Source organism: Amblyraja radiata, chromosome 8 (assembly GCF_010909765.2).
Source record: "Amblyraja radiata isolate CabotCenter1 chromosome 8, sAmbRad1.1.pri, whole genome shotgun sequence".
NCBI lineage: Eukaryota > Metazoa > Chordata > Chondrichthyes > Rajiformes > Rajidae > Amblyraja > Amblyraja radiata.
The window spans coordinates 26,732,630-26,759,509 of NC_045963.1; the positions used below are offsets into that span (position 1 = coordinate 26,732,630).

At 42.6% G+C, this 26,880-nt stretch overlaps 1 protein-coding gene across 1 annotated transcript in view; it reads left to right on the forward strand.

Moving 5' to 3' along the window:
* ryr2 (ryanodine receptor 2) overlaps positions 1-26,880 on the forward strand; it is a 301,683-nt gene that overhangs the window by 196,880 nt on the left and 77,923 nt on the right. The window contains 8 exon segments of the mRNA XM_033025458.1: positions 385-623; positions 4,348-4,429; positions 5,233-5,363; positions 10,286-10,606; positions 15,673-15,913; positions 17,638-17,725; positions 17,832-17,924; positions 21,623-21,793. Coding sequence (XP_032881349.1) covers positions 385-623; positions 4,348-4,429; positions 5,233-5,363; positions 10,286-10,606; positions 15,673-15,913; positions 17,638-17,725; positions 17,832-17,924; positions 21,623-21,793 — 1,366 coding nt within the window.

Sequence of the window (26,880 nt, forward strand, 5' to 3'; positions counted from 1 at the left end):
CTCAGTGTCCGTGTTAAACAGGGTCTCTCTGTACCTTAGAAAAGAAGTCGGAAAGTGCATCATTGATCTAATTAGTTTCCTCCGTTAGCTGCGCAGGAGGAAAGTTGGTGGAGGAAATGCCATGAACTTGTTTTCCTAAGCAATGCACGTCACTCATGCCACAAGCCACAACTGAATATCGCTTCACGCAAGAATAATCTTGTTCTTCCCAATCGAAGGGTTGCCATTTAACAATGATTTTCAGACACAATGTATTTCTAGATGTGACCGCACCACAAAGGAATTTTATTTTATAAAGGAAGAGGAGCACTTTAGGACTCAAAGACTCAGCAGGCTGTGGCTGCCTCTTCTCCAGGTCTAAATGGGGTGTTTTGATTTGCACAGAACCTTGATGAAAACCGGCCTGGAGTCTGTCAAGTTGGCTTTGCGGACGTTCTTCGAAAGCGCAGCGGAAGATTTGGAAAAAACCATCGAGAATCTCAAACTGGGTCAGTTCACTCACACCAGGACACAGCCGAAGGGAGTGACCCAGATCATCAATTACACCACAGTGGCACTGCTGCCTGTTCTCTCATCGTTCTTCGAACACATCGGACAACACCAGTTTGGCGAAGATCTGATCCGTAGGCTTCTCCTCTTTTCAACATTATTTTCGAACAAGTTCATGCTAAATCTAAATGAACCTATAGATTGCCCATGTTAATTTCTGGAAATTTAAGATGGATTAATTCTTGAGATAGACACTATCTCAACCTTGGCTTCTCCTCTTTTCAATGTTTTTTTTTAACAAGTTTAAGTTAAATTTAAATCACAGTATATAGTATGCCCATGTTAATTTCTGGAAATGTAAGATGATTATTTCTTGAGATAGGTACTGTTGAATCGTTTAAGAAACATTGAGACAGGTACATGGATAGGATGGGTTGAGAGTGATATGGGCCAAATGCAGGCAGGTGGGACCAGTGTAGTTTTGGCATGTTGGTCATTGTGAGCAAGTTATGCCGATGGGCCTGTTTCCACGCTGTCAGACTCTATGACTCGATACGAGGGACTGCAGATGTTAGTTTACAAAAAAAGGCACAAAGTGCTGGAGTAACTTGACGGGTCAGGCAGCATCTCCGGAGAATATGGGTAGATTGGAATTGGAACCTTTCTTTAGAGTCTGAAGAAGGACCCCAACCAGAAAAATCACCTATCCATGTTCTTCAGAGATGCTGCCTGACCTGCTGAGTTACTCCAGCACTTTGTGTCTGGATTCTGATCAACTTTGATCAATTTAAAATGCTTCATCCTTTCCTCTGGGTGGATGTTTCTATGGCTGTTTCAACCCGAAATGTCATCTGTTTGTTCCTCCAGATGCTGCCTGACCCGCTGAGCTAATCCAGCAATTTGTGTTCTACGCAGGTCTGATCTTCCTTTAACAAATCCGCCGTGATGGAATTTGGTTCCTTTGCCTCTCGAAATACAGATTATACTGTACCTCATGTGATATCTTGAGCTCAGACACAGAATAACAAGTTAACTCACTGCTGACCAGAACATCACTGCACAGCTGCACTGTGGTTTATTCAATCATTTACAATCCTCCAACCAAAGGTGGCGCTATTACACCTCACATGTTTAATAATATGCCCACTCTCAATGTTATTCTCTCAATATACTCTCAAGGTCTGAAGAAGGGTTTCGGCCCGAAACGTCGCCTATTTCCTTCGCTCCATAGATGCTGCTGCACCCGCTGAGTTTCCCCAGCAATTTTGTGTACCTGCCCACTCTCAATGTTGCTTTTCTTTTCCATTTATAACAGTTTCTCAAACCGAGAGGCAAGGTTAGCCTTTTCACAGTGTAGATCAATTTTAGTTGTCTTCCTGGAGACACGTGTAAGCCAACCCAGCTGAAGACACACAAAATGCTGGAGCAACTCTGCGGGATATGCAGCATCTCTGGCGAAAAGGAATAGGTGGCATTTCGGGTTGAGACCTGTGTGTCAGGGGAGAGGGAAACTAGAGATATGAAAAGGTACAAAGAACAAATGAATGAAAGGTATGAAAAAAACAAATCAAAGCCAGATGGATCAGGTTTAGTTTAGTTTAGAGATACTGCATAGAAATAGGCGCTTTAGCCCACCGAGTTCATGCCGAACAGCGATCGCCCAAACACTCGTTCTATATTGCACACTAGGGACAATTTACAGATGCCAATTAACTAACGGACCTACATGTCTTTGGAGTGTGGGAGGAAACCGGAGCACCTGGAGAAAATCTATACAGTCATAGGGAGAAAGTATAAACTCCCAACAGACAGTACCTGTGCTCAGGATCGAACCCGGGTCTCTGGTGCTGTGAGGCAGCAACTTTACCGCTGCACCACTGTGCCATTGTGAGCAGTGGATTTATTTCCCTACAGGTCATTCATGAGTCAAAGGGATTTTTTAAACAACCATTAATTACCTGCTCACCATTATTTAATTACATTCAGTTAATTATCTGAAATTAAGTTTCCCATCTGGAGTGATGGGATTTGGATTTGGCGCATTGGTATTCTGGATAGCTGTGTCATAAAGCCATACAGCACGGAAACAGCCCAACTTGTACATGCTGACCAAGATGCCCCATCTACACTCGTCCCATCTCCCCCCAGTTGGCCCATATCCCTCAAAACCTTTCCTTTCCATGTACTCGTCCAAGTGTCTTTCAAATGGTTATAGTACCTGCCTCAATTACCTTTTCTAGCAGCTCGTTCCATAAACCCACCAACCTCTGGCAGCTCGTTCCATACACCCACCAACCTCTGGCTTAGTTCTGCAGGCATATATTATTGCAACACGACATTACTGTGCAATTTAACAGATTTTGAACTTTATAGTAGCTTTGGTTTAATTTCTAAGAGACTCGGAGTGTTGCCTTTAAGGTGAGCATGAAGAATTCACAGCAGTGAGAGGGGAAAGATTTAATAGGAACTTAAGAGTGAATTTTGTATTCAGAGGGTGCTGGATATATGGCATGAGCTGCCAGAGGGGTAGTTGAGGCAGATACTATAACATAATTTAAAATATATTTGGACAGGTACATGGATAGGAAAGGTTTAGACGGGAAGATAGACACAAAATGCTGGAGTCATACTGTGGGTCAGGCAGCATCTCTGGAGAAAAGGAATAGGTGACGTTTTGGGTCAAGACCCTTCTTCAGATTCTAAGAGTCTGAAGAAGGGTCATGACCCATAATGTTACCTATTCCATTTCTGCAGTGATGCTGTCTGACCCGCTGAGTCACTCTAGCATTTTGTGTCTATCTTCGGTGTAAACTAACATCCGCAGTTCTTTCCTGCACAAGGTTCAGAGGGATATGGGCCAACATGGACAGATTAGACTAGTTTCGTTGGGACTTCTTGGTCAGCATGGACAAGTTGGGCCGAGGGGCCTGATTCCGTGCTGTATGTTTTCATGAGCAGTATTTTGGAGTAGTTGCTCTTTAATATTATCATACTTAAATACACACAAACGCACCATAGTTCCCATTGAGATTATCTGAATTCAAGTGTTACCTCTATTGGTAAAGAATTATTTTTCTAATAGAACCCTCAAAGCTCAAGAATGTTATCTGAACCCACCAAAATGTATGTTCTTAAATCTTTATTTGGATACACAAAATGTGACGGTGACATAGAAAAAAGCATATTTAGTACAACTTCATCTGCTAACATGAATGAATACAACTTTGAGCAATCTTTATGGTCTGTAACATAATAGACCAAGTAGCCCCTCTACTTGCAGTCTGAAGAAGGGTCCCAACTTGAAACGTCACCCATCTTTTTTCTCTAGAAATGCTGCCTGACCTGCTGAGTTACTTCAGCACTTTTTGTCTATCTTCGGTATAAACCAGCATCTGCAGTTCCTTTCTACACATAGTAGAAGTACTTTCAATAGAACTATGACCACTGGGCTGTTGCAAACGTTATAGTCATAGAGTTATACAGGGTCTTCTGCCCAACCTGCCCACATCGACCAACATGTCCCATCTACACTCGTCCCACCTGCTTGCATTTGGCCCATATCCCTCTAAACCTGTCCTATCCACGTACCTGTCTATTTGTTTCTTAAACATTGCAGTAGTCCTGCTTCAACTACCTCCAGTGGCAGCTTGTTTCATGCATCCACCACTCTTTGCATGAAAAAGTTACCCCTCAGGTTCCTATTAAATCTTTTCTCCTTAAACATTGTTAAGAAATTCTCTAATTAATTGTAAATCTTTCTTATCTCCAGAGATAACTTTTATATTTTTCAAAAGGTGAATATAAAGAGTTGAGTTTCCAGTATAGTAACATCAAGCGGCTGCTACTTTTATTTTGCAGTGGATGATGTGCAAGTCTCTGGCTACAGAATATTAAACAGCTTGTATGCATTGGGTACAGGGAACAGCATATACGTTGAAAGGTAAGGAGATGGTAAATGGAAGTATTAAAACATAGACCATATGTATCTAAGCAGGTATTTTACACACATGACAGATATCATTGTAATTTGGATACAGTGAAGTTGTACTAGTAATTCAGCTACAAACGTGTTAGTTTAGTTTCGTTTAGAGTAGAGATACAGCACGGAAACAGACCCTTTGGCTCCCCGAGTTCATGCCAACCAGCGATCCCTGTACACTAGCACTATCCCGTACACTCGCACTGTCCTACACATTAGGGCCAATTTTACCATTTTTACCGAAGCCAATTAACCCACAAAACTGCACGTCTTTGGAATGTGGGTAGAAACCGGGGCACATGGGGAAAAACCCATGCGGTCACGGGGAGTACGTACAAACTCCATACGGACAGCACCCATGGTCAGGTTCGATCCCGGGTCTCTGATGCTGTAAGGTAGACAGTCAGAACGTTTATCCCATGGTGGAAATGTCCAACACTAGAGGGCATAGTTATAAGGTGAGAGGGGGTAAGTTTAATGGAGATGTGCAGGGCAAGCTTTTTTACACAGCGGGGGCCTGGAACGCATTGCCTGTGGTGATGGTGGAGCCAGACACGATAGTGGTATTTAAGAGGCTATTACATAGGCACATGGAATGGAGGTATATGGATCATATGCAGGCAAACAAGACGAGTTCATCATGTTCGGCACAGACATTGTGGGCTAAAGGGCCCATTTCTGTGCTGATCTGTTCAAAGTTCTATGTTCGGAGTCTTTATGATCCTTTGTTAATTTAATTTTTAATTATGTTTTGTTGTCCATAGGCAGCGCCCAGCCCTTGGGGAATGTCTGGCAGCATTTGCCGGAGCTTTTCCAGTCGCCTTTCTGGAAACTGACTCGAATAAGCACAATCCATTCTCAAGCTACAACACGAAGAAACCAAAAGATGTAACAGGTACATTAACGTCATGGCAAAATGTTGCAGGTTGTGCAATTCTGCGCACACACAAACATGTTCAGAGAACAGGCAGCAGAACAGTTCTGAAGAAAGGTCAACTCTGTTTCTTTTATTCACAAGTGTGGTCTGATCCAGAGTATTTCCAACCTTTCCTCTTGATCGTGATGGTATATTAACTTTCTGTACAGCTAGAAAGCTCTTGGATATCCATTCATCAGATTCTGTGCGATCTTTGATTGCAGAGCAATACTGTAAACCCTTGTCACAATGCTGGATCTAGCATTGGGAAATTGGGAAGGGCAAGTTAATGAAGTGTTTGTGGAGGAGCCTTTTGGAACCAGTGACCACGGTTCGATTATGTTTAAGATAGTTATGGATAGGGACGGAGAGGGTCCACGTGGTAAAATGCTCAACTGGGGTAAGGCCAACTTTGAGGGTATGAGAGAAGGTCTCGCTCAAGTTGACTGGAGCAGGTTATTTGAGGGGAAAGGAACATCGTCCAAGTGGGATGTTTTTAAAAGTGTACTGACGAAAGCTCAGGATATGTACGTCTCCGTTAGATTGAAGTGCCAAGCAGGCAAACGTAAGGAAGCTTGGCTGACGAGGGAAATTGAGGCGTTGGTCAAAAACAAGAAGGATGCATGGGGCAGGTATGGGCAGCTGGGATCAGGTGCATCCCTGGAGGAGTTTCGGGAACTAAGGAGTAAACTGAAAAAGGAGATCAGAAGGGCAAAAAGGGACCAGGATAGCTCTGGCAAGTAGCATTAAGGACAATCCCAAAAGATTTTATAAATACCTAAGGGGGAAAGGTATTTACCGAGGAGAAAGACACTAGGACAGAGGAAATTGGGGCAGTCAATGGAAGTGTCTTGAGAGCAGTCAGTGTTATTGTCGACAGATGGCACAATAGGCTAAGTGTTCGGCTGGCAACCGGAAGGTAGCTGGTTCGAACCCCGCTTGGAGTGCATACTGTCGTTGTGTCCTTGGGCAAGACACTTCACCCACCTTTGCCTGTGTGTGTCCTTGGGCAAGACACTTTACCCACCTTTGCCTGTCTGTATGGAAGTAATTGTGTGAAGCACTTTGGGGTCAATGCAAGTTGACTAAAAATGTGCTATATAAATAAAGACATTATTATTATTATTATTATTGTCGAAGAAGTACTGAAGGTACTGCCGTGTATGAAGGTAGACAAATCTCCAGGGCCTGATCAGATATATCCAAGGACATTGCGGGAAACTAGAGAGAATACTGCGGTTCCCCTGGTTGAAATTTATGAGTCGTCCTTAAATACAGGAGAGGTGACGGAAGATTGGAGGGTGGCAAATGTTGTGCCTCTTTTCAAGAAGGGCTGCAAGGAAAATGCTGGGAACTATAGGCCGGTGAGCTTAACATCAGTAGTTGGAAAGTTACTAGAGAGTATTCTGAGGGATAGGCTTTACAGGCATTTGGATGGGCAAGGGCTGATTAGGGATAGTCAACATGGTTTTGTACGTGGGAGGTCGTGTCTCGCATATCTGATTGATTTTTTTGAAGACGTGATCAAAAAGGTTGATGAGGGCAGAACTGTTGTGTACATGGATGTCAGTAAGGCATTCGACAAGGTTCTGCAAGGTAGGCTGCTCATGGAAGGTTAGATAGCATGGGATCCAAGGAGAGCTAGCTGGATGGATAGCAAATAGGCTCCATGGACGGAAGCAGAGGGTGATGGTGGAAGGTTGCTTCTCAGACTGGAGGCCTGTGAATAGCGGTGTGCCTCAGAGTTTGGCGCTGGGCCTATTTGTCATCTACATCAATGATTTGGACGAGAACATACAGGGCAAGATTAGCAAGTTTGGTGATGATACAAAATTGATTGATTTTGCAGACAGTGAAGATGGTTGTGAAAGATTGCAGCAGGTTCTGGATCGATTGGCCAGATGGTCGGAGGAAAAGTTAATGGAATTTAATACAGAGAAGTGTGAGATGTTGCATTTTGGGACGTCGAACAAGGGCAGGACCTACACAGTAAATGGTAGGCCTCTGGGTAGTGTTGTAGAGCAGTGGGATCTAGGAGTGCAGGTGCATGGTTCCTTGAAGGTCGAGTCACAGGTAGATAATGTGGACAAAAATGCTTTTGGCACTTTGGCCTTCATCAGTCAGAGTATTGAGTATAGAAGTTGGGAGGTCATGTTGCAGTTGTATAAGACATCAGTGAGACTGCATTTAGAATAATGTGTTCAGTCTGGGTACCATGTTATAGGAAAGATATCGTCAAGCTTGAAAGGGTCCAGAAAAGATTTATGAGAATGTTGCCAGGACTAGAGGGTGTGATCTATAGGGAGAGGTTGAGTAGGCTGCGTCTCTATTCCTTGGAGCGCAGGAGGATGAGGGGAGATCTTATAGAGGTATACAAAATCATGAGAGCAATAGATCGGGTAGATGCACGCAGTCTCTTGCTCATAGGGGAATCGAGGGCCAGAGGACATAGATTCAAGGTGAAGGCGAAAAGATTTAATAGGAATCTGAGGGGTAACAAAAGGTGGTGGGTGTATGGAACAAGCTGCCAGAGGAGGTTGTTGAGTCTGGAACTATCCCATCGTTTAAGAAACATGGATAGGACAGGTTTGGAGGGATATGGACCAAGCGCAGGCAGGTGGGACTAGTGTAGATGGGACATTGTGTGGGTGAGTTGGGCTGAAGGGCCTGTTTCCACACTGTATCACTCTATCACTCTATAACGGATCATGGGAGGAGGGGGGGAAATGATGTCCATTATTGCCGATTGCCCGCTATAACCGAGTAAGGGATTTACTGTGAAGTGAGCTATTTTCAAATACAAAATTTGTTTTAACAGCTAATAATTTACTTTTGTAACTGCAATCAAAAAATGCTAAAGGCTGGTTGTTACATTGCTTATTAGAATTAAGTGTGGATCGGAGTAATTGCTTGTCATATTCATTGCCTTGCCAATTTCAATTACCTGTCAATTTCGACAACTTGTCAATTTCTATGTCTTGTCAATTTCAATAGCCTCCGCAGTGTAACTGAAGGGCCTGTCCCACTGTAGGAGCTAATTCAAGAGCTCTCCGGAGTTTAAAAAAAAAATTAAACTCGTGGTAAGCACGTAGAATGTACGTAGCAGGTACGTCGGAGCTCGGGATGTCTCTTAGCTGCTTGTAGCGCTAACGGCTGGTACTCGGGAAACGCAGTAAGCTCGTGAAGACTCGTGAACGTTGAAAAATGTCCATGAGAGCCCCGAGTACCTACGAGCGGCTATTACCGTAATTCTCCGAGTTCGAATCAGGGGAAACTCGGGAGAACTCTTGAATTAGCTCGTACAGTGGGACAGCCCCTTAACAGCCTGTGTTCTTATAGAGACAGTCCACTATAACTGAAATCTGTTATCAAGAGGTTTGTTGTAACAAAGGTTTACTGTACTTTGATATTCTGTTGAGTCGTGATGCAACCTTTGGTCAATAGGTTTGGTTCTTCCGGTCTGTAGAAGGTTGGAAGAGGCAGCAGCTCTATCTCCAACAAACACCTGTGGGCTTCAAACATGCAATTCATCCAATTCCATCCATTTACCAACATATTCCTGGATGTACCTGATCACTGCCGTTTGGAGGCAACTTAGTTTTTCTTACTGTTGCATTATGTGGCAGGCAGTGTTATAATGGCATGTCATCAACCACGAGGTTTGGAGACATTTCCCTTTGTTAATCTGGATACATTATGTGGGCCCTTTGCAGTCTGAAACCGTCTCAATAACACAGCTCACAACATTTATCCTCCTCCGTTAACTCGTGTATATTTATCTCTGTTGCTCCATTTATCTTTGCTATAATACCATCTGGGGTAACAAGTCACGCAAACCAACATGAAGCCGTATCAGAGATGATCAAATATATATTATTACCAATGGAATATATTTTGTTAAAGAAAGGAAAGGAAAAATAGACACTACATAGGTTAAAGCTTGCTATGTGAGGTATGAGCTCATTTACCCAGAAAATAAAGTTTTAAATAAAGCACTTAAAGTTATGCCCCTGTCCCACTTAGGAAACCTGAACGGAAACCTCTGGAGACTTTGTGCCCCATCCAAGGTTTCTGTGCGGTTCCCGGAGGTTTTTGTTAGTCTCCCTAATGGTCGAAAGTGGTTTCCGCTTCTTCTATGTTCCGGCGATTATTGCAAAAAATTAGGCTGCCAGAAGAGATCATTGATACAGGTACTGTAACAGCACGTGAAAGATATTTAGAAGATCAACACACATTGTTCAAGTTCAAGTTCACGTTTATTGTCACTTAACCAACTAAGGTAAAGTGAAATTTGAGTAACTCAGGGCGTCAGGCAGCATCTCTGGAGAAAAAGGATGGGTGATATTCAGAAAAGATATTTGGACAGGTATATGGATAGGAAAGGTTTTCATAAGTTCATGTTACAGGAGCAGAATTAGGCCATTCGATCCATCAAGTCTACTCTGCCATTCATTCATAGCTGATCTATCTTTCCCTCTCAACCCCATTCTCCTGCATTCTCCCCATAGCCCCTGACACCCTTACTAATCAAGAATCTGGCAATCTCCACCTTAAAAATATCAATTGACTTGGCCTCCACAACCTTCTGTGGCAATTAATTCCACGGACTCACCACCCTTTGACGAAAGATATTCCTCATCATCTTCTTTCTAAAGATACGTCCTTTTATTTTGAGACAATGGCCTCTGGTCCTAGACTCTCCCACTAGTGGAAACATCCTCTCCACATCCATTCTATCCACGCCTTTCACTCTTTGGTAAGTTTCAATAAGGGAGATGAGCTAACACAGGCAAATGGGGCTGGATTAGATGGTGCATCTTGATCGGCATGGATGAACTGAGCCGAAGGGCCTATTTCCGTGCTCTATGATGCTAATGTTAAAATTGTTTCTTATCTTTTAGCACTGAAGCTACCAGCTAAAGTGGAAGATATGTGTCCCAATATCCCTTCCCTAGAATGTCTGCTGGATGAGATAATAGAGCTGGCAGAATCTGGCATACGCTACACGCAGATGCCCCATGTGATGGAAGTCATCTTGCCCATGCTGTGCAGCTACATGTCGCATTGGTGGGAGCATGGTCCGGAGAACAACCCGGAGAAAGCAGAGCTCTGCTGCACTGCCCTCACCTCCGAGCACATGAACACCCTGCTGGGCAACATTCTGAAGATCATATCCAACAATCTGGGCATCGACGAAGGAGCCTGGATGAAGAGATTAGCAGGTAATGATGTGTAGGATCAACGGCTCAGGCAGCATCTGTGAAGAAAAAGGAATAGATGGCGTTTTGGATCAGGACCCTTCTTCAGACTGCTCTCAGTCTGAAGAAGGGTTGTAACCCGAAATGTCACCTATTCCCGCTCTCCAGCGATGCTACCTGACCCTCTAAGTTACTCCAGCATTATGTGCCTATCTTCAGTGTAAACCAGCATCTGCAGTTGCTTCCTACACAGAACTGCATATGCTGGTTTATACCAAAGATAAATACAAACTTGAGAAGTGACATGATTGACGTATATAAAGTTACAATAGGCAAAGATAGGGTAGATAGCCCATATCTGTTTTCCATGGTAAACAAAGCTTAGATTCGTTTAGAAATACAGCGCGGAAACAGGCCCTTCGGCCCACTGAGTCCACATCACCAGTGATCCCCATATATTAACACTGTCCTACACACTATTTGCATTTATATGAAGCCAATTAACCTACAAACCTGTACGCTTTGGAGTGAGAAACTGAAAATCTCAGAGAAAACCCACATGGTCACGGGTAGAACGTACAAACACTGTACAGACATGCACCGGTAATCGGGATCAAACCTGGGTCTCAGGAACTGTAAGCGCTGTAAGACAGCAACTCAGCTGCTGCGACACTGTATCACCCTAAGCATGTCTAAAACTGGAGGGAATGAGTTTAAGTTGAGAAGGATGAAGTTTAAAGAGAATGTGAGGAATAATTTTTTTAACACAATGGTTGCTATTATCTTGTATGAGCTGCCAAAGGAAGTGGTGGAAGCAGAAATAGAGGCAACATTTAAGATTCAGCTGCAGACGAGTTGAACAAGCAGAGCTAAGAGAGAAATGGAATGAATGCAGCCAAGTAGGATTAATGGCCTGTTTCTATGCTGTACCCTTCTATCACTCTATGAGTGTAATGATAAGTTGATCTGACTGTTTTTCAAGTGAGTCAAGAATGTTTTATTCTCACATGTCCCGGAACGGAACAATTAAATTCTTACTTGCAGCGACAGCTTAACAGTTTTGTAAATACACTACTAGATCATATAATAAAATACACAAACAAAAATAAGTTCAATTAAAAGAAACATTATAGTGCACAAACAAAATAAAGCCTGAAGTCCCTCGTGTAAAGCAGCCAAAAAAAGAACAGTGCCAGAGTAACTCAGTGGGCCATGCAGCATTTCTGGAGAACACTGATAGGTGACGTATCATATAACCATATAACCATATAACAATTACAGCACGGAAACAGGCCATCTCGGCCCTTCTAGTCCGTGCCGAACACGTATTCTCTCCTAGTCCCATCTACCTGCACTCAGACCATAACCCTCCATTCCTTTCCCGTCCATATAACTATCCAATTTATTTTTAAATGATAAAATCGAACCTGCCTCCACCACCTTCACTGGAAGCTCATTCCACACATCTACCACTCTCTGAGTAAAGAAGTTCCCCCTCATGTTACCCCTAAACATCTGTCCCTTAATTCACAAGTCATGTCCTCTTGTTTGAATCTTCCCTACTCTCAGTGGGAAAAGCTTATCCACGTCAACTCTGTCTATCCCTCTCATCATTTTAAAGACCTCCATCAAGTCCCCCCTTAACCTTCTGCGCTCCAAAGAATAAAGACCTAACTTGTTCAAACTTTCCCTGTAACTTAGTTGCTGAAACCCAGGCAACATTCTAGTAAATCTCCTCTGTACTCGCTCTATTTTGTTGACATCCTTCCTATAATTAGGCGACCAAAATTGTACACCATACTCCAGAATTGGCCTCACCAATGCCTTGTACAATTTTAACATTACATCCCAACTTATATATAACCATATACCCATATAACCAAGCCCTAACTTGTTCAAACTCTCTCTGTAACTTAGTTGCTGAAACCCAGGCAACATTCTAGTAAATCTAACTTCTATACTCAATGCTCTGATTTATAAAGGCCAGCACACCAAAAGCTTTCTTTACCACCCTATCTACATGAGATTCCACCTTCAGGGAACTGTGCACAGTTATTCCCAGATCCCTCTGTTCAACTGCATTCTTCAATTCCCTACCATTTCCCGACTGACTTTGGTGCCTTCCCACACAGTGGGAAACTTTGATTCTGCTGTGTGGGGATGTTTTATGTTAAATTCTATAGTGTGTGTTCTTTATACCCTTTCTGACTTAATCCCTCCATTCACCACCTCCAGTTTAAATTCCAGTTGGAATATTTTGGAGGACCCAAGAACCAAGAACCAAGAATTTACTATTTTGATTTGTCCTGCCAAGATGTAGCACCTCACATTTATCAGCATTAAACTCCATCTGCCATCTTTCAGCCCACTCTTCCAACTGGCATAAATCTCTCTGTAGACTTTGAAAATCTACTTCATTATCCACAACACCACCTATCATGAATGAATGAATGAATGAATACGTTTATTGTCATTGCACAATACTGTGCAACGAAATTCCATTACATCTCCTCCGGTTAAAAAAATACAAACACGACAACCATTAACACATATGTACACTTATTAGTAAAAAATAAATAGGTATTTTAAAAGAATTTAAAAGAATTTGGCGGCATTTCTTGGAATTACATTTTGCTTCCCCAGCATTCTCTGTTGGAATTTAGCTCTTTTATCGCACATGGGTAGAAACTATTTTTTAGTCTACCGGTGCGAGCCTTCAGAGTCCTGAATCGCCTCCCAGAGGGTAGCAGAGTAAAAAGGTGGTTGGCAGGGTGGGATGTGTCCTGCTTGATATTTGTGGCCCGGCGCAAGCATCGGGCCCTATATATGTCATCCAAGGAGGGCAGTTGGGCGTTTGTAATGTTCTGCGCAGTTTTTATAATTCCCTGCAACGCCCTCCTCTCAGCCACAGTACAGCTAGCAAACCACACCAGGATTCCATAGGAGAGGATACTCTCCACGGCGCATCGGTAGAAGGACAACAGCAGCAGCTGTGAGACGTTTGCTCTCCGCAGAGACCTCAGGAAATACAGCCGCTGATGTGACTTCTTCACGAGAGTGACGGTGTTCATTTGCCATTTGAGGTCCTGGGAGATGTTTATTCCCAGGAACTTAAAGCCAGTGACTCTCTCCACCATGTCTCCTTTGATGTATAAGGGAGCAGGTTCCTCTCTCCTCTTCCTCCTGAAGTCAACGACCAGCTCTTTTGTCTTTGATGGATTGAGTACCAGGTTGTTTTTGGTACACCAGACAGTCAGTTTTTGGACTTCATCCCTGTAGGCAGACTCGTCGTTGTTGTTTATCAGTCCCACCGCAGTCGTGTCGTCCGCAAACTTAATGATCCTGTTTGTACTGTGTGTTGGTATACAGTCATAAGTGTATATTGTATACAAGATTGGACTCAGCACACATCCTTGTGGCGCACCTGTGCTAAGCGTCAGGACTGGGGAGTAATTGGACCCCATCCTGACAGTCTGTGGGCGATCTGTTAGAAAGTCCTTAATCCATCCGCATGTGTTTGCATTAACACCCAGATCAGACAGTTTGTCCACCATTCTGCTGGGGATGATTGAATTAAATGCAGAACTAAAATCTACAAATAACATCCTCACATATGAGCCAGGACGCTCCAGATGTGTCAGTGCAGAATGTAGAGCTGTGTTGATGGCATCTTCCGTTGACCTATTAGCTCTATACGCAAACTGATGCTGATCCAGGGTGGGTGGGAGTGAGGACTTAATGTGGGCCAGGACCAGCCGTTCAAAACATTTCATCACGGTCGAAGTGAGAGCAACAGGTCTATAGTCATTCAAGCTCTTAATGAATGTTTTTTTGGGTACAGGCACGATGGTAGCAGTCTTAAAGCATTTAGGGACAGTGCACGTTAACAGAGAGAGGTTAAAGATTTTGCTAAAAACCTCCGCTAACTGGTCTGCACAGTCCCGCAATACTCTCCCTGGGATGCCATCTGGTCCAGCAGCCTTCCTGGGGTTGACCCTGCAGAGTGTTCTTCTGACGTCCTCCGTACTCACAGCGAGTGGCGGGTTGTCAGTGCTGGGTGCGGCTGCAGGTGCAGGCTCTGCCTCATTCAGCTCAAACCGGGCGAAAAAATGGTTGAGCTCCTCAGCTAGCGAGTTGTTACTGCTGCAGATGATCGGCCCCCCCTTGCCCTTATAGTTCGTGAGTTGCTGAATGCCCTGCCAGACACGCCGAGGATCCCTCTCGTTGAAATACCCCTCTATCTTAGTATCATCTGCATACTTACTAATCCAATTTACCACACCATCATCCAGATCATTGATGTACATGACAAACAACAGTGGACCCAACACAGATCCCTGTGGCACCCCACTAGTCACTGGCCTCCAACCTGACAAACAACCATCCACCATTACTGTCTGGCATCTCCCATTCAGCCACTGTTGAATCCATCTTGCTACTCCACCATTAATACCCAACAATTGAACCTTCTTAACCAACCTTCCATTCGTATCGGGTTGGTACCCTTTTAGTTACTCCAGCCCTTTGTATCTTTTTTTGTAAATCAGCATCTACAGTTCCTTGTGCCCATAAAAAGCAGCCACTTGGCCCAAAGTTTTTATCACCCGCAGCCCACGGTTCTTTCTCTACTTTAGTAACTGCCTAGTGTACTTATCCAATTCTCCCTTTGTTTAGTTTATTTATTGTCACGTGTACCGAGGTACAGTGAAGAGCTTTTTGTTGCGTGCTATCCAGTCAGCAAAAAGAATATGCATGATTACAATCAAGCCATTCACAGTGTACAGATACACGATAATGGAATTAATGTTTAGAGCAAGGTAAAGTCCAGTAAAGTCTGATTAAAGATAGTCTGAGGGTCTCCAATGAGGTAGATGGTTGGTCAGGGCTGCTCACTAGTTGGTGGTGGGATGGTTCATTTGCCTGATTGCAGCTGGGAAGAAGCTGTCCTTGAAGCTGCATTTTCCACATGAGAGAGGGGAGAAGAGGGAGCGACTGGGGCGAGACTGGTCCTTGATTATGCTGGTGGCCTTTGCAAGTTACAATTGATTTTCATGTCAAGTTCCTCTAAGTTGCTGCTCTGCTTCCAACAGTGTTCTCGCTGCCGATTATCAGCAAGGTGAAGCCGCAGCTCCTTAAAACCCACTTCCTGCCCTTGATGGAGAAACTGAAGAAGAAAGTGGCCACGGTGGTACTGGAAGAGGAACACCTCAAGGCCGAGGGCAGAGGAGACATGTCAGAGGCTGAGCTGCTCATTCTGGATGAATTTACTGTACTGGCCCGGGATCTTTACGCTTTCTACCCACTGCTGATCCGATTTGTCGACTACAACCGGTAAAATAATTTTAAAATGTTCTTTAAATGCTGTTATAGTATCTGCCTCAACTACCTCCTTTGGCATGGCTGATCTATCTTTCCCTTTTAACCCCATTCTCCTGCATTCCCCCCATAACCATTGACGCCCTTGACAATCAAGTATCTGTCAATCTCCAGTGCTAACCCAATAGACTCTTGAGCTGGGGAATTCCAAAGCTTTAGGTACAATCCTCATCTAAATAACTCACTCCCTATCCAGAGATATTCATAGAGTCACACAGCATGGAAACAGGCCCTTCGTCCATGCCAACTAAAATGTAATAATGGTCCTAAAGATTGGATTTATTCCCTAGTTAGAGTGTTCCGATTTTCTCCCACACTCCAAAGACGGACAGGTTTGTTGGCTAATTGGCTTGGTAAAATTGTAAATTGTCACTCATGCATACAGGATAGTGTTAGTGTGCAGGGATTGCTGGTCGGCACGGACTCAATGGGCCGAATGGCCTGTTTCCACGCTGTATCTCTAAACTAATCTAAATCCAAGTAGGAAGATATACAACTGCTGCATAAATGCAGGTTGATGCCCTTGAAAGCAAGTACAATGTGCCGCTCGGCTTAATGTTCAACCTTTTGGAAAGACAGGCTATGGATAACCTCAATATTTTTCTGCACATTACCAAGAACACTAATAAATGAGGAATCTGATTCTTGACATTTTAATAGTTTTGGCAAATTCTCTTGCCTGATTTGGACCTTTGAAAATATGGAATAGAAGCAGTTAGCTGTGTGCAGTAAGGTCAAAAGCAGTTATATTTTTAGCAACAGTTCCACTTTACTTTGCCTATTTCAGTCTTGAATAGACTCAGCATCTGCAGCTCCCTCCTAGATAGAGAATGCCAAAGATTCATGGCCTTCCGGGAGAGGAATATGCCTCAGTCCATCTGCTTTTTACCAACTGATTTCATTGTGATATTTTTTTTCATTTTGAGTTTGAAGGAGGCTCTCGATCAGAAACATCACCTATTACTTTTCTCCAGAGTTGCTGTTTGACCCACTGAATTACTCCAGCATTTTCTGTCTATCTTCGGTGTAAACCAGCATCTGCAGTCTCTTCTTTCTAATTTTGTAATTTCAGATTGATTTTAGACTTTTAGGCTTTATAGATACAGGCGGAAACAGGCCCGTCAGCCCACCATCAGAGTCCGTGCCAACAATTTATAGAAGCCAATTAACCTACAAACCTGGATGTCTTTGGGATGTGGGAGGAAACCGGAGCACATGGAGAAAATCCACACAATTACAGGGAGAAGGTCCAAACTCCATACAGACAGCACCCGGATCAAGCCCGGGTCTCTGGTGCTGAGGCAGCAACCATACTGCTGTGCCACTGTGCTCAAGCTGTGCCTAAATATTTATTTTACCAGCTTCTTTGAGATGCAGCAATATTACAATCTCGCAGTGTCATCCATTAGCTGATGGTGATTTCAGGGCACCCAGGGCAGCCCTTCCTCCCAGCGTTGCTCCTTTCCACAGGGTAGATCAGCCTTATTTTCATTACAAGCACAGTGGAGTTAAAATCAAAATATGGAGAAGGGTGCTGACCCAAAACATCACCTTTCCATGTTCTCCAGGGAAGCGGCCTGACTTGCTGAGTTACTTCAGCACTTTGTCCTTTGGTGTTAAAATCAAACATGGTTTTGCAACATTCCCGTGAAATGTCTTTTTTATTTGTTCAATTTCAGCGCAAAGTGGCTCAAAGAACCAAATTCTGACGCAGAAGAGCTTTTCCGTATGGTGGCTGAAGTTTTCATATACTGGGCAAAATCTCATGTGAGCAAAATGTTCAATAATGCAAAAAGTATTTCAAAGTAAATCTCAATAAAACAGTGCAAACTTTATCAGTTTCATTCACTTTTAACATGTGTTATTATTGCAGAATTTTAAAAGAGAAGAACAGAACTTTGTGATTCAGAATGACATCAACAACATGTCGTTCCTCATCACTGATACAAAGTCCAAGATGTCCAAGGTTCTAACTTTGCTGTCATTTTTATATTGTGTTGCATTATTTTATGTTATACAGGAATTTCAACTTTTATTTTGCATTGCATTGAATTTAAAGTTACAGGAACTCACATTTATGTATATATTTGTTGTTTATTAGACTAACATTCCAGCTCATTGGGTGGCTCATTGAGTGGTTCTGCTATAACATGTGTTTCCATGACACACATTAGCAATGTTACAAAATTTTGAGATTTTAAAAATCAAGTCTGCAATTTATCCCATCAGATAAAGCACAAAATAAGTTTAATTTGACACCTAATTCACTTTCATATCTTCAGTATTAAAAAAGTTATGGCCATTTTCATACTCGGAAATTAGCATCTTGTTCCCTATTGATTTTCCATTGACTTAACACAAAAGCTGTGATCGAGGACAGTGAAATGGCCATAACTTTCTTAAAAATTAAGAGAACTGAAAGAAATTTTCAGTTATTATAGATTAAAGCATTCTGAAACAAATATGAAACAATCTTACTTGGATGACCTGAAATTAAAGCATATAATTAGTTAGTTACCCAATTGTAGCTAATTCCAAACTTCAATTACTAGATCTAAACATCTATCCATTTCTTAAGAAAAGATTAACATTTTTTAAATAGCCTAAGTGTCCAAATAACATTCACAAAGAATTCACAATAAAACATGATTTTTAAATCTCATTTACATTAATTTATAGGCCAAATGGAAGGAATTTAGTGTTCCATTGCTGTAAATTAATGGCCATTTAAATCAGCTTTCGAGTGGGATCCTGTGGAACTCTGTGGAACACGCTGGTTTGGAACGTTCCCATTGCGGTAGATTTGTACCCCATATGCCCAGAAAAATACTGCGGGATTTAATGGGGCCCCAAATTAGCTACTTGCAACATAAAACTTTGTATAGAGGGATCTTAAGAAGCCCTTTTCAATGTAAAAATAAACAACCTACCTTCCGTTGTCCCCTGTATGAGATCCGTCCCGTTGTCGGCGGTCGCGGGTTTAGAGGATAATTTTTAACCTACTATAACAATTAAATTAACCAATTAAGTTTAAAAATAGCTGCAGCGAATGAACCTCGCAGCGATTTTTCGTCAGCCACTAAGTAGGCTGAACAACCTCGATTTGAATAACCTAGGGAAAATCGCGTTTTAAACCCGCCCCCCTCTCAACGGCGCCAAAATCACGCACACGGGCTGGGACAGATCTGCAGCCCCGCTGAAGGTAGGTTTTGCAACATACCTACACACATTGGATACAATGCGAGTAATGAGTTAGGGGCTGTCCCACTTGGGCGACCTAATCTGCGAGTTTAGAAGAGTGTCTTCGACCTTCAAACTCGAAGCATGATCGACACGTAGTCCTAGGAGGTCCTATGAGGTCGCTAGAACTCTCCTTCTAGCGACCTCATAGGCAACTATGATCGGGCACTGGAAACCCATTTAAAAGTTACTATGGAAATTGACAAGCAGAAAAAAAGCAGTTTTGGATTTAAACAGTACATAGAGAAAAAATAACATTCCATGCAGCCTTCCCCTAAAAATCGGACACCCATTGTCTCTTAAGAACACAGCTGCTACTTTCACTACAGGTGGCCATTTAAATTAACAAGCGAGTGCATCTTAGTTTAGTGTAGTTTAGAGATATAGCATGGAAACAGGCCCTTTGGCCCACCGAGTCCACGCTGACCATCGATCACTGGTTCTATCCTACACACTAAGGACAATTTACAGAAGCCAATTAACCTACGAAGCCGCACATTTTTGGAATATGGGAGGAAACCAGAGCATCGGAGAAAACCCATGTGGTCATAGGTAGAATGTACTGCTCCATACAGACCATACCCGTGGTCAGGATTGAACCCAGATCTCTGGCACTGTAAGTCAGCAACTCTAACACTGTGCCGCTTCTATTGACACTTATGCAACAATATTTTATTAAACAACACTCTATTAAGCAATGTAACAGACAGCCTTTAGTATTTTTAATTGCAGAAAAAAACCCGATTGCTATTGAAAGGGCATTTATTTTGAAAAATTGAAATATTGGTTGATTGGATTGAAAGCTAAGGCACAGAAATAGGCCCCTCAGGCCACCATAGATTGGATACTGTAAACTATCCCTCGTGTGTTAGATAGAAAAAGTGGGTGATTGCTGGTTGGCATGGACTCGATGGGCAGAAGGGCCTGTTTTCATGCTGTATCTCTAAACTACATAAAGTAAACACTGAGTCCATGTTATCCCACTTTCACATCCACTCCCTACACACCAGAGGCGATTTATAGAGGATCAATTAACCTATAAACCCACAAGTCTTTGGGATGTGGGAGTAAACCGGAGCACCCAGAGGAAATCCACTCGGTCACCGAGAGAACATGCAAAGTCCACACTTGTTGCAAGTCTGATCTGAAACTGTCTAGTTCCTTTACCTATTGAAACAAAGAGGAGCACACGGTGGCTTTATATCAGAACCACTTGCATTTTAGATTTTTATGTCTAGTGTGTGCTGGTCTGAAATTGGCAAGAGGTACAGAAGTTTGAAAATGCCTACCTTCAGATTCACGGACAATTTCTTACCAGCTGTTATCAGGCAATTGAGCCATCCTCTCATCAACTAGAAAGTTCTGACCTCCATTCAACCTCATTGGAGACCTTAGAACTATCTTTACTCGGATTTTACTGGACTTGAACTAAAAATTATACCCTTTATCCTGTAACTGAATACTGGGATTTGTAATCATATAGGCTTTACTCTGACTGACTTTCGATTTTAGAGATAGTGTTGAAAATGACCCTTCAGCCCACCGTACCTTTCCCCAAGGATTGGTGGCAGAATCTTCAGTTGCCTTAGAATCATAAAATCATACAGCATGGAAAAAGACCTTTTGACCCAACATGCCATGCTGACCAATATGCCCCATACTAGTATACTAGTCCCACCTGCCCATGTTTGGCACATATCCCTCTAATTCTTTCTTATACATGTACCTGCCCAAATGTCTTTTAAATGTTTAGTTTATAAATACAGCATGAAAACAGGCCCTTCTGCCCACCTAGACCCCGTCAACCCGCAATCACACAGACACTAGTTCTGTGTAATCCCACTTTTGCATTGTACGCACACGGGACACTTTACAGAAGCCAATTAACCTACAAACCTGCACGTCTTTGGAATGTGGGTGGAAACCGGAACACCTGGATAAAACCCACGTGGACATAGGGAGAAGGTACGAACTCCATACAGACACCACCCGAGGTCAGGATAGAACCCGGGTCTCTGGAGCTGTGGGGCAGCAGCTCAATCACTGTGGCCACTGTGCTGCCCTTTATAGTTCCTGCCTCAACTACATCCTATGGCAGCTTGTTCTACATAACCGCCACCTCTCTCCACCCCTCTCTCCTCCTCTCTCCACCTATTTCTCTTCCCCCTCTCTCGCTGCTCCCTCCCCATACTCTCTCCACCCTCCACCCCCTCTCTCCCACTTCTCTCCCCCTTCCTCCCCCTCTCTCCCCCCCAGTGTCCCTCTATCTCTCATTCCCTCATTCCCCCCACTCTACCCCCCCCCCCCTCCACACTCTCCCTCCCATGCTTCACCCTATGTACAAATTCAGTTGCTCTCCCCTGATAAAAAATGATAGCAACACCATTTTATCTGTCAAGGAAGTATTTTGTTTTCTTTCCACAGGGAGGGGTGTCTGATCAAGAGAGAAAGAAGTCAAAGAGGAAAGGAGACCGTTACTCTCTACAAACTTCCCTCATAGTGGCAGCATTGAAGAGGTTACTGCCTATCGGGTTAAACATCTGTGTACCCGGCGACCAGGAGCTAATCTCGTTGGCCAAAAATAGGTTTAGCATGGTATGCATATGAACACTTTTTATATTATTCTGGTTGTCTTGCCATTAATAAGTTTTAGTATGTTGGGTAACATGATTCTGGAGCCTTGTGTGTGCAAGGGGAACGCCAGGAAAATGTTTTTTTAAGAATAGTTGTAATCAGGAATTGAATTTTTGACGGAATTATGTTTACCAGAGGTTGATCCATTGCAGACGTGCAAAGAATATGGTGGTGTAGTCTAGATTAGCAGTTACACGTACATTGAAGAGGATTTCATCGGCAGTAGAAACAATAATTGAATTGCTGAAAGAATTCAGCCAGCCAAGGAGTCAGCTGTTGGATATGCCCAGAAAGGATACAAAGTGCTGGATTAACTCAGCGGGTCAGGCAGCATCTCTGGAGGGGTCGGCTACTTTTCGGCGCTGCCATTCCGGCGCCTCCGTTTTGGCGCCGCCCATTCCGCGCAGGACACGCTACTGAAACTGGAAGAGTGCAACGGCCACCTGAAGAAAGAGCAGCTGCAGACGAGGAAGCGAGTGGAAGAAGCACGCCAGGCTTTGCTGGAGAGTCTGGAGAAAACTGTTTTGCCATAACATTCACCAGTGGCCAATTTGACATAATCTGCCATTAGAAGGGCAGGCTGTCAATGTCAAAGTACATAAAATGAAATGTGTTACTTTTGCACGAGTTTAAAAAGTTTTACTTTTGCATGGAAATTGTCCAATTTGGTGTTTTAAGTTGAAGATATGGAGAAGATTGTGTGAAAAACAATTGAACCCTTTATACGATCACCCTCAGGCAAATCCAAATTAGATGAATTAGCAAAAGATCGGCGCCTCCAAAATGGAGGCTCCAAAACGGCGGCGCCAAATGGTACCATTCCACTCTGGAGAACATGGATAGGTGGCGTCTCAGGGCCGGGACCCTCCTTCGGACATGCCATACTGTTTAAAAAGGCTTAAGAACACTATAAATAGTTGCTCAAGCAACATTGGATTGTATTGATTGAAAGATACAGCGGCTCACAGACTCCGTGCCAACCATCCATCACCTGTTCACATTAGTTCTGTTATCCCACACTCGCATCCACTCCCTACACACTTGGAACAATTTAAAGAGGCCAATTTACCTACAAACCCCACATCTATGGAATGTGGGAAGAAACCGGAGCACCCTAAAGAAACCCACACGGTCACAGGGAGAACATACAGACTCCACACAGACTGCATCAAAGGTCAGGATCGAACACGGGTTTTTGGTGCTGTGAGGCAGCAGCTTTACCAGCTGTGCAACTGTGATATTTCTTTCATTTTACTGCTATTATAACTCATGGCTTATTCATCATAATTCCAGTAATAAAAATACTTCATTTCTACGTGGGTAATTCAGTCCCGAAGAATCTAAAGTAACAGATCTTTAAGAGTAATCTCTTCAGCTTTGATTTCTAACTCATAAATGTTGCTGTGAGTGAGATGACAGGTAGTAGTTGTTTTCACTCTTGTTGTACCAGGGAGACTGCCATCCTGATTATTGGAGTTTTATCAGCCTGCCAGTTACATGGTAACTTTTTTGCCCATGTACACTAATCCCATTTGCCTGCGTTAGGTCTCTTAGCATTTAAAATGTAACCTTTCCCTGTGGTTTAACTTGTGCTGCAGTGACTTCTGTGAGTGATCCCAATCTATCAAGTATTGTCCCCTGATGAGGTTAGCTCTGTTTCACTCTCCACAGATGCCGCCCTACATGCTGAGTAGTTCCAAAATTCTCTACTTTTATTTCACATTTCCAGCATCTGCAATTTATTTTTCAGCTTGCATCCAGTTTAACTGAGCTGGGTAAGGCAATGATGGTGGTCTGAGGACCCTGAACCCTTCTTGTCCTAACAAAATATAGTTAAAACATCACTGACCTCCAGATTTTATGGCCAAGTTAACACTTGATATTTATAACAACTTCGGACTTGAATCGTACAAGATGTTGCCGGAAATGTAGCAATTCTTGGGTACTTGGTTTAGAGATACAGCGCGCAAACAGGTCCTTCAGCCCACGGAGTCCAAGTGGACCAGCGATCACCCATACACCAGTTCCACCCTACACGCCAGAGACAATTTACTGAAGCCAATTAACTTACAAACCTGCACACCTTTGGAATATGGGAGAAAACCCACGTGGTCACAGGGAAAACCTACAAACTCCATACAGATAGCACCCTTAGTCAGGATCGAACCCGGGTCACTGGCGCTGTAATACAGCACCACTACCACTACGCCACGGACTGTCTCAGTGTAATGTACTATCTTACACTCTTGTACTTGAGCACGATTGGCCTGTCTTTACTAAGACTTTTAATGAACTGTGCGCAAAATTGGAATTTCACCGAACCTAAGTACACGCAACAATAAAGTACCGTTGAACCATTTATGGCATGTTGCAGAATGAGTTGGAACCTGTGTAACTCTCAAAGATCTAAAGCTGAAGTATCTCATATAAGTATTTTTTTTAAATAGGCCCACGCGGTTCTGCAGATTATGCTGTTACTGTTTTATTGATAAAGGTACGGAGAATTGCCTGATGTTGTGGATCTGTGTGGAAGGTAGTTTGTTAACGCTTAATGATTTTTCCCTCTCGAAACAGAAAGACACGGAGGATGAAGTTAGAGAAATAATTCGCAATAATCTACACCTTCAGGGGAAAGTAGGTTTCTGGCACGACGCACTGGCCAACTGCTCTTTTCGTGCATGCGGTAAAAGTGCACCCGTTTCATTCGCACTGCAACGTTAGAGCATGGTTACAAACACGTTTCATTGAAGTCAATGCTTGGTTGTTCCATCTTTTATGTTTTAAATTCACATCTGTTACATTTTCTCTCTCTCTCTCTCTCTCCCTCTGCATGAATGCATGCTGGTTTTCAACTTCAAGCCTTTTATTATAGGGAACTGCTGAAGAGACTAAATATTATTCAGAAAAGTGCGCACAACAAATGTATCAAATCCAATCCGAGGTTCACCAACTCAAGTCCAAATTTGTCAGCTACTTGTATTCAAAAACACTTGACCATACAAAAATGGTCAGTTGCATCAGGCATTAATCCCAGAAGTCCTGGGTCCATACTAATAAAAAAGCCATTGATTGATTCTTACAAATTTCTACAGGTGCATCGTAGAAAGCATATTGTCAGGTTGCTTCACAGCTTGGTTTGGTAACAGCTCTGCACAAGACAGCAAATAATTGCACAGAGTTGTAGTTGTAGCCCAGTCCATCACACAGACCAGACTCCCCACCATTGACTCTATCTACACCTCACGCTGCCTCGGAAATGCAACACAATCAAGTCGTCAAGTCAAGTCAAGTTTATTCGTCACATACACATACGAGATGTGCAGTGAAATGAAAAGTGGCAATGCTCGTGGACTTTGTGCAAAAAGACAAACAAACAAACAACCAAACATGAACACACACATATTCTTTTACATATTAAATATTGGAAGGAAAAACGTTCAGTAAAGTTAGTCCCACTGCGGTCAGTCCATCTTCTGCCTGCTCCCATTGGGCAGAAGATACAGAAGCTTGAGGGTGTGCACCACCGGACAGGAACAGCTCCTTCCCCTCTGTTATCAGGCTTCTGAACAGTCTTTCCAGAAGCTAATTGTCCAATTCACCTCTACCCCATTGCGTTCATTGGATTTTGTCTATGGAACTGATGCACTTCAATGCTGAGAACAATATTCTGCATTCTGTATCTTTCCTTACCTATTGTACATAAATTTGACTTGATTGTGCTTTTGTATAGTATTATCTGATTTGATTGGATTGCATGCAAAACAAAGCTTTTCACTGTACCTCGGTACACGTGACAGTAATTAATCTAAACATTGTGCCTCTGACAAGACACTCAAAGACCAGTCAAATTATTTGGAGATACACAAAAAAGCTGGAGAACTCAGCGGGTGCAGCAGCATCTATGAAGCAAAGGAAATAGGCAACGTTTCGGGCCGAAACCCTTTTTCAGATTATTCAATTATTCTTCAATTATTTGGAGGATCTTGGCTTGTAAGACCAAGAAAAATCTGAAAGTGGAAGGGACCAACAAACTTGGGTGCAACAAACTGGTAACGATGTAAGTCAGAATAATCTACAAGGGCTAATTAATAAAATAAGATGGCACCAAGCTTCCATGAGGTGTTGATGGTAGATTCTTTATTTTGCAAAAGAGCTGTGCTTGAAGTATATATTTATTCAAGGCTCGCATTTTAGTCGAAAGATAAGATGTTTAATTAAAATACAAACATAAGAATAACACCCCAATTCTGGATAAACAAATCACTTAACCATGGGATATATTTCAGATTTTATGTTTGCATGCATATTGTGTATAAATTGATATTATTCAATCAGATTTTTTTCTTGGAAATTTGCTTTAAACATATTAAAATAATAGAAATATGCAGTTAGTTTAAATTGCATTAAGTGCTTTGCTGGTATATTTTACAGAGGTTAATTATGTGGATATCAGTTATAGTTTAGATGTGCTATTGATAAATTAAACAAACATATCACCAGCAGCATACTGCATTTTAGTATATACTCTAAAGCTGCAGCACATTTCTGAAAGAAAAAGCTACCTTTTTTATTACAGTTAATAAATATGCCATTTCCTGAACACCAATCACCCAATTTCTTTCCATTAAACTTCCATCACAGCTGTAGGTAGTTCAGTGGAGGCATCATCGGGTATCTAATACATGCGTGGAGGTTATTAATCCATTATAACATCTGCACCAAGGAATTTCCAGTGTGGAAAAAAATGATTCTCTTGAACTGGACAAAATGACAGAAAAGGCTATTTTGCCACTAATCCCAATGCTTTAATTCTAACCAAATGATAGATTCTCTAACCATTGTGTTGCCATTTTAACATTATGTTTGCAACTTTTTCAATGGTTCAGTGGTTATTGCCACGACATGAATGTTTTGGATTCTGAGCTTATGTGTGCTTTGTAATAATTTTCAGGTATTGGTTGCTTTTTTCGTGTGATGCTTGCATAATCATCTGATATGTATGAATTATGGTTTCTTATAGTTTCCATTCATTTCACAGCCTTGCTTTT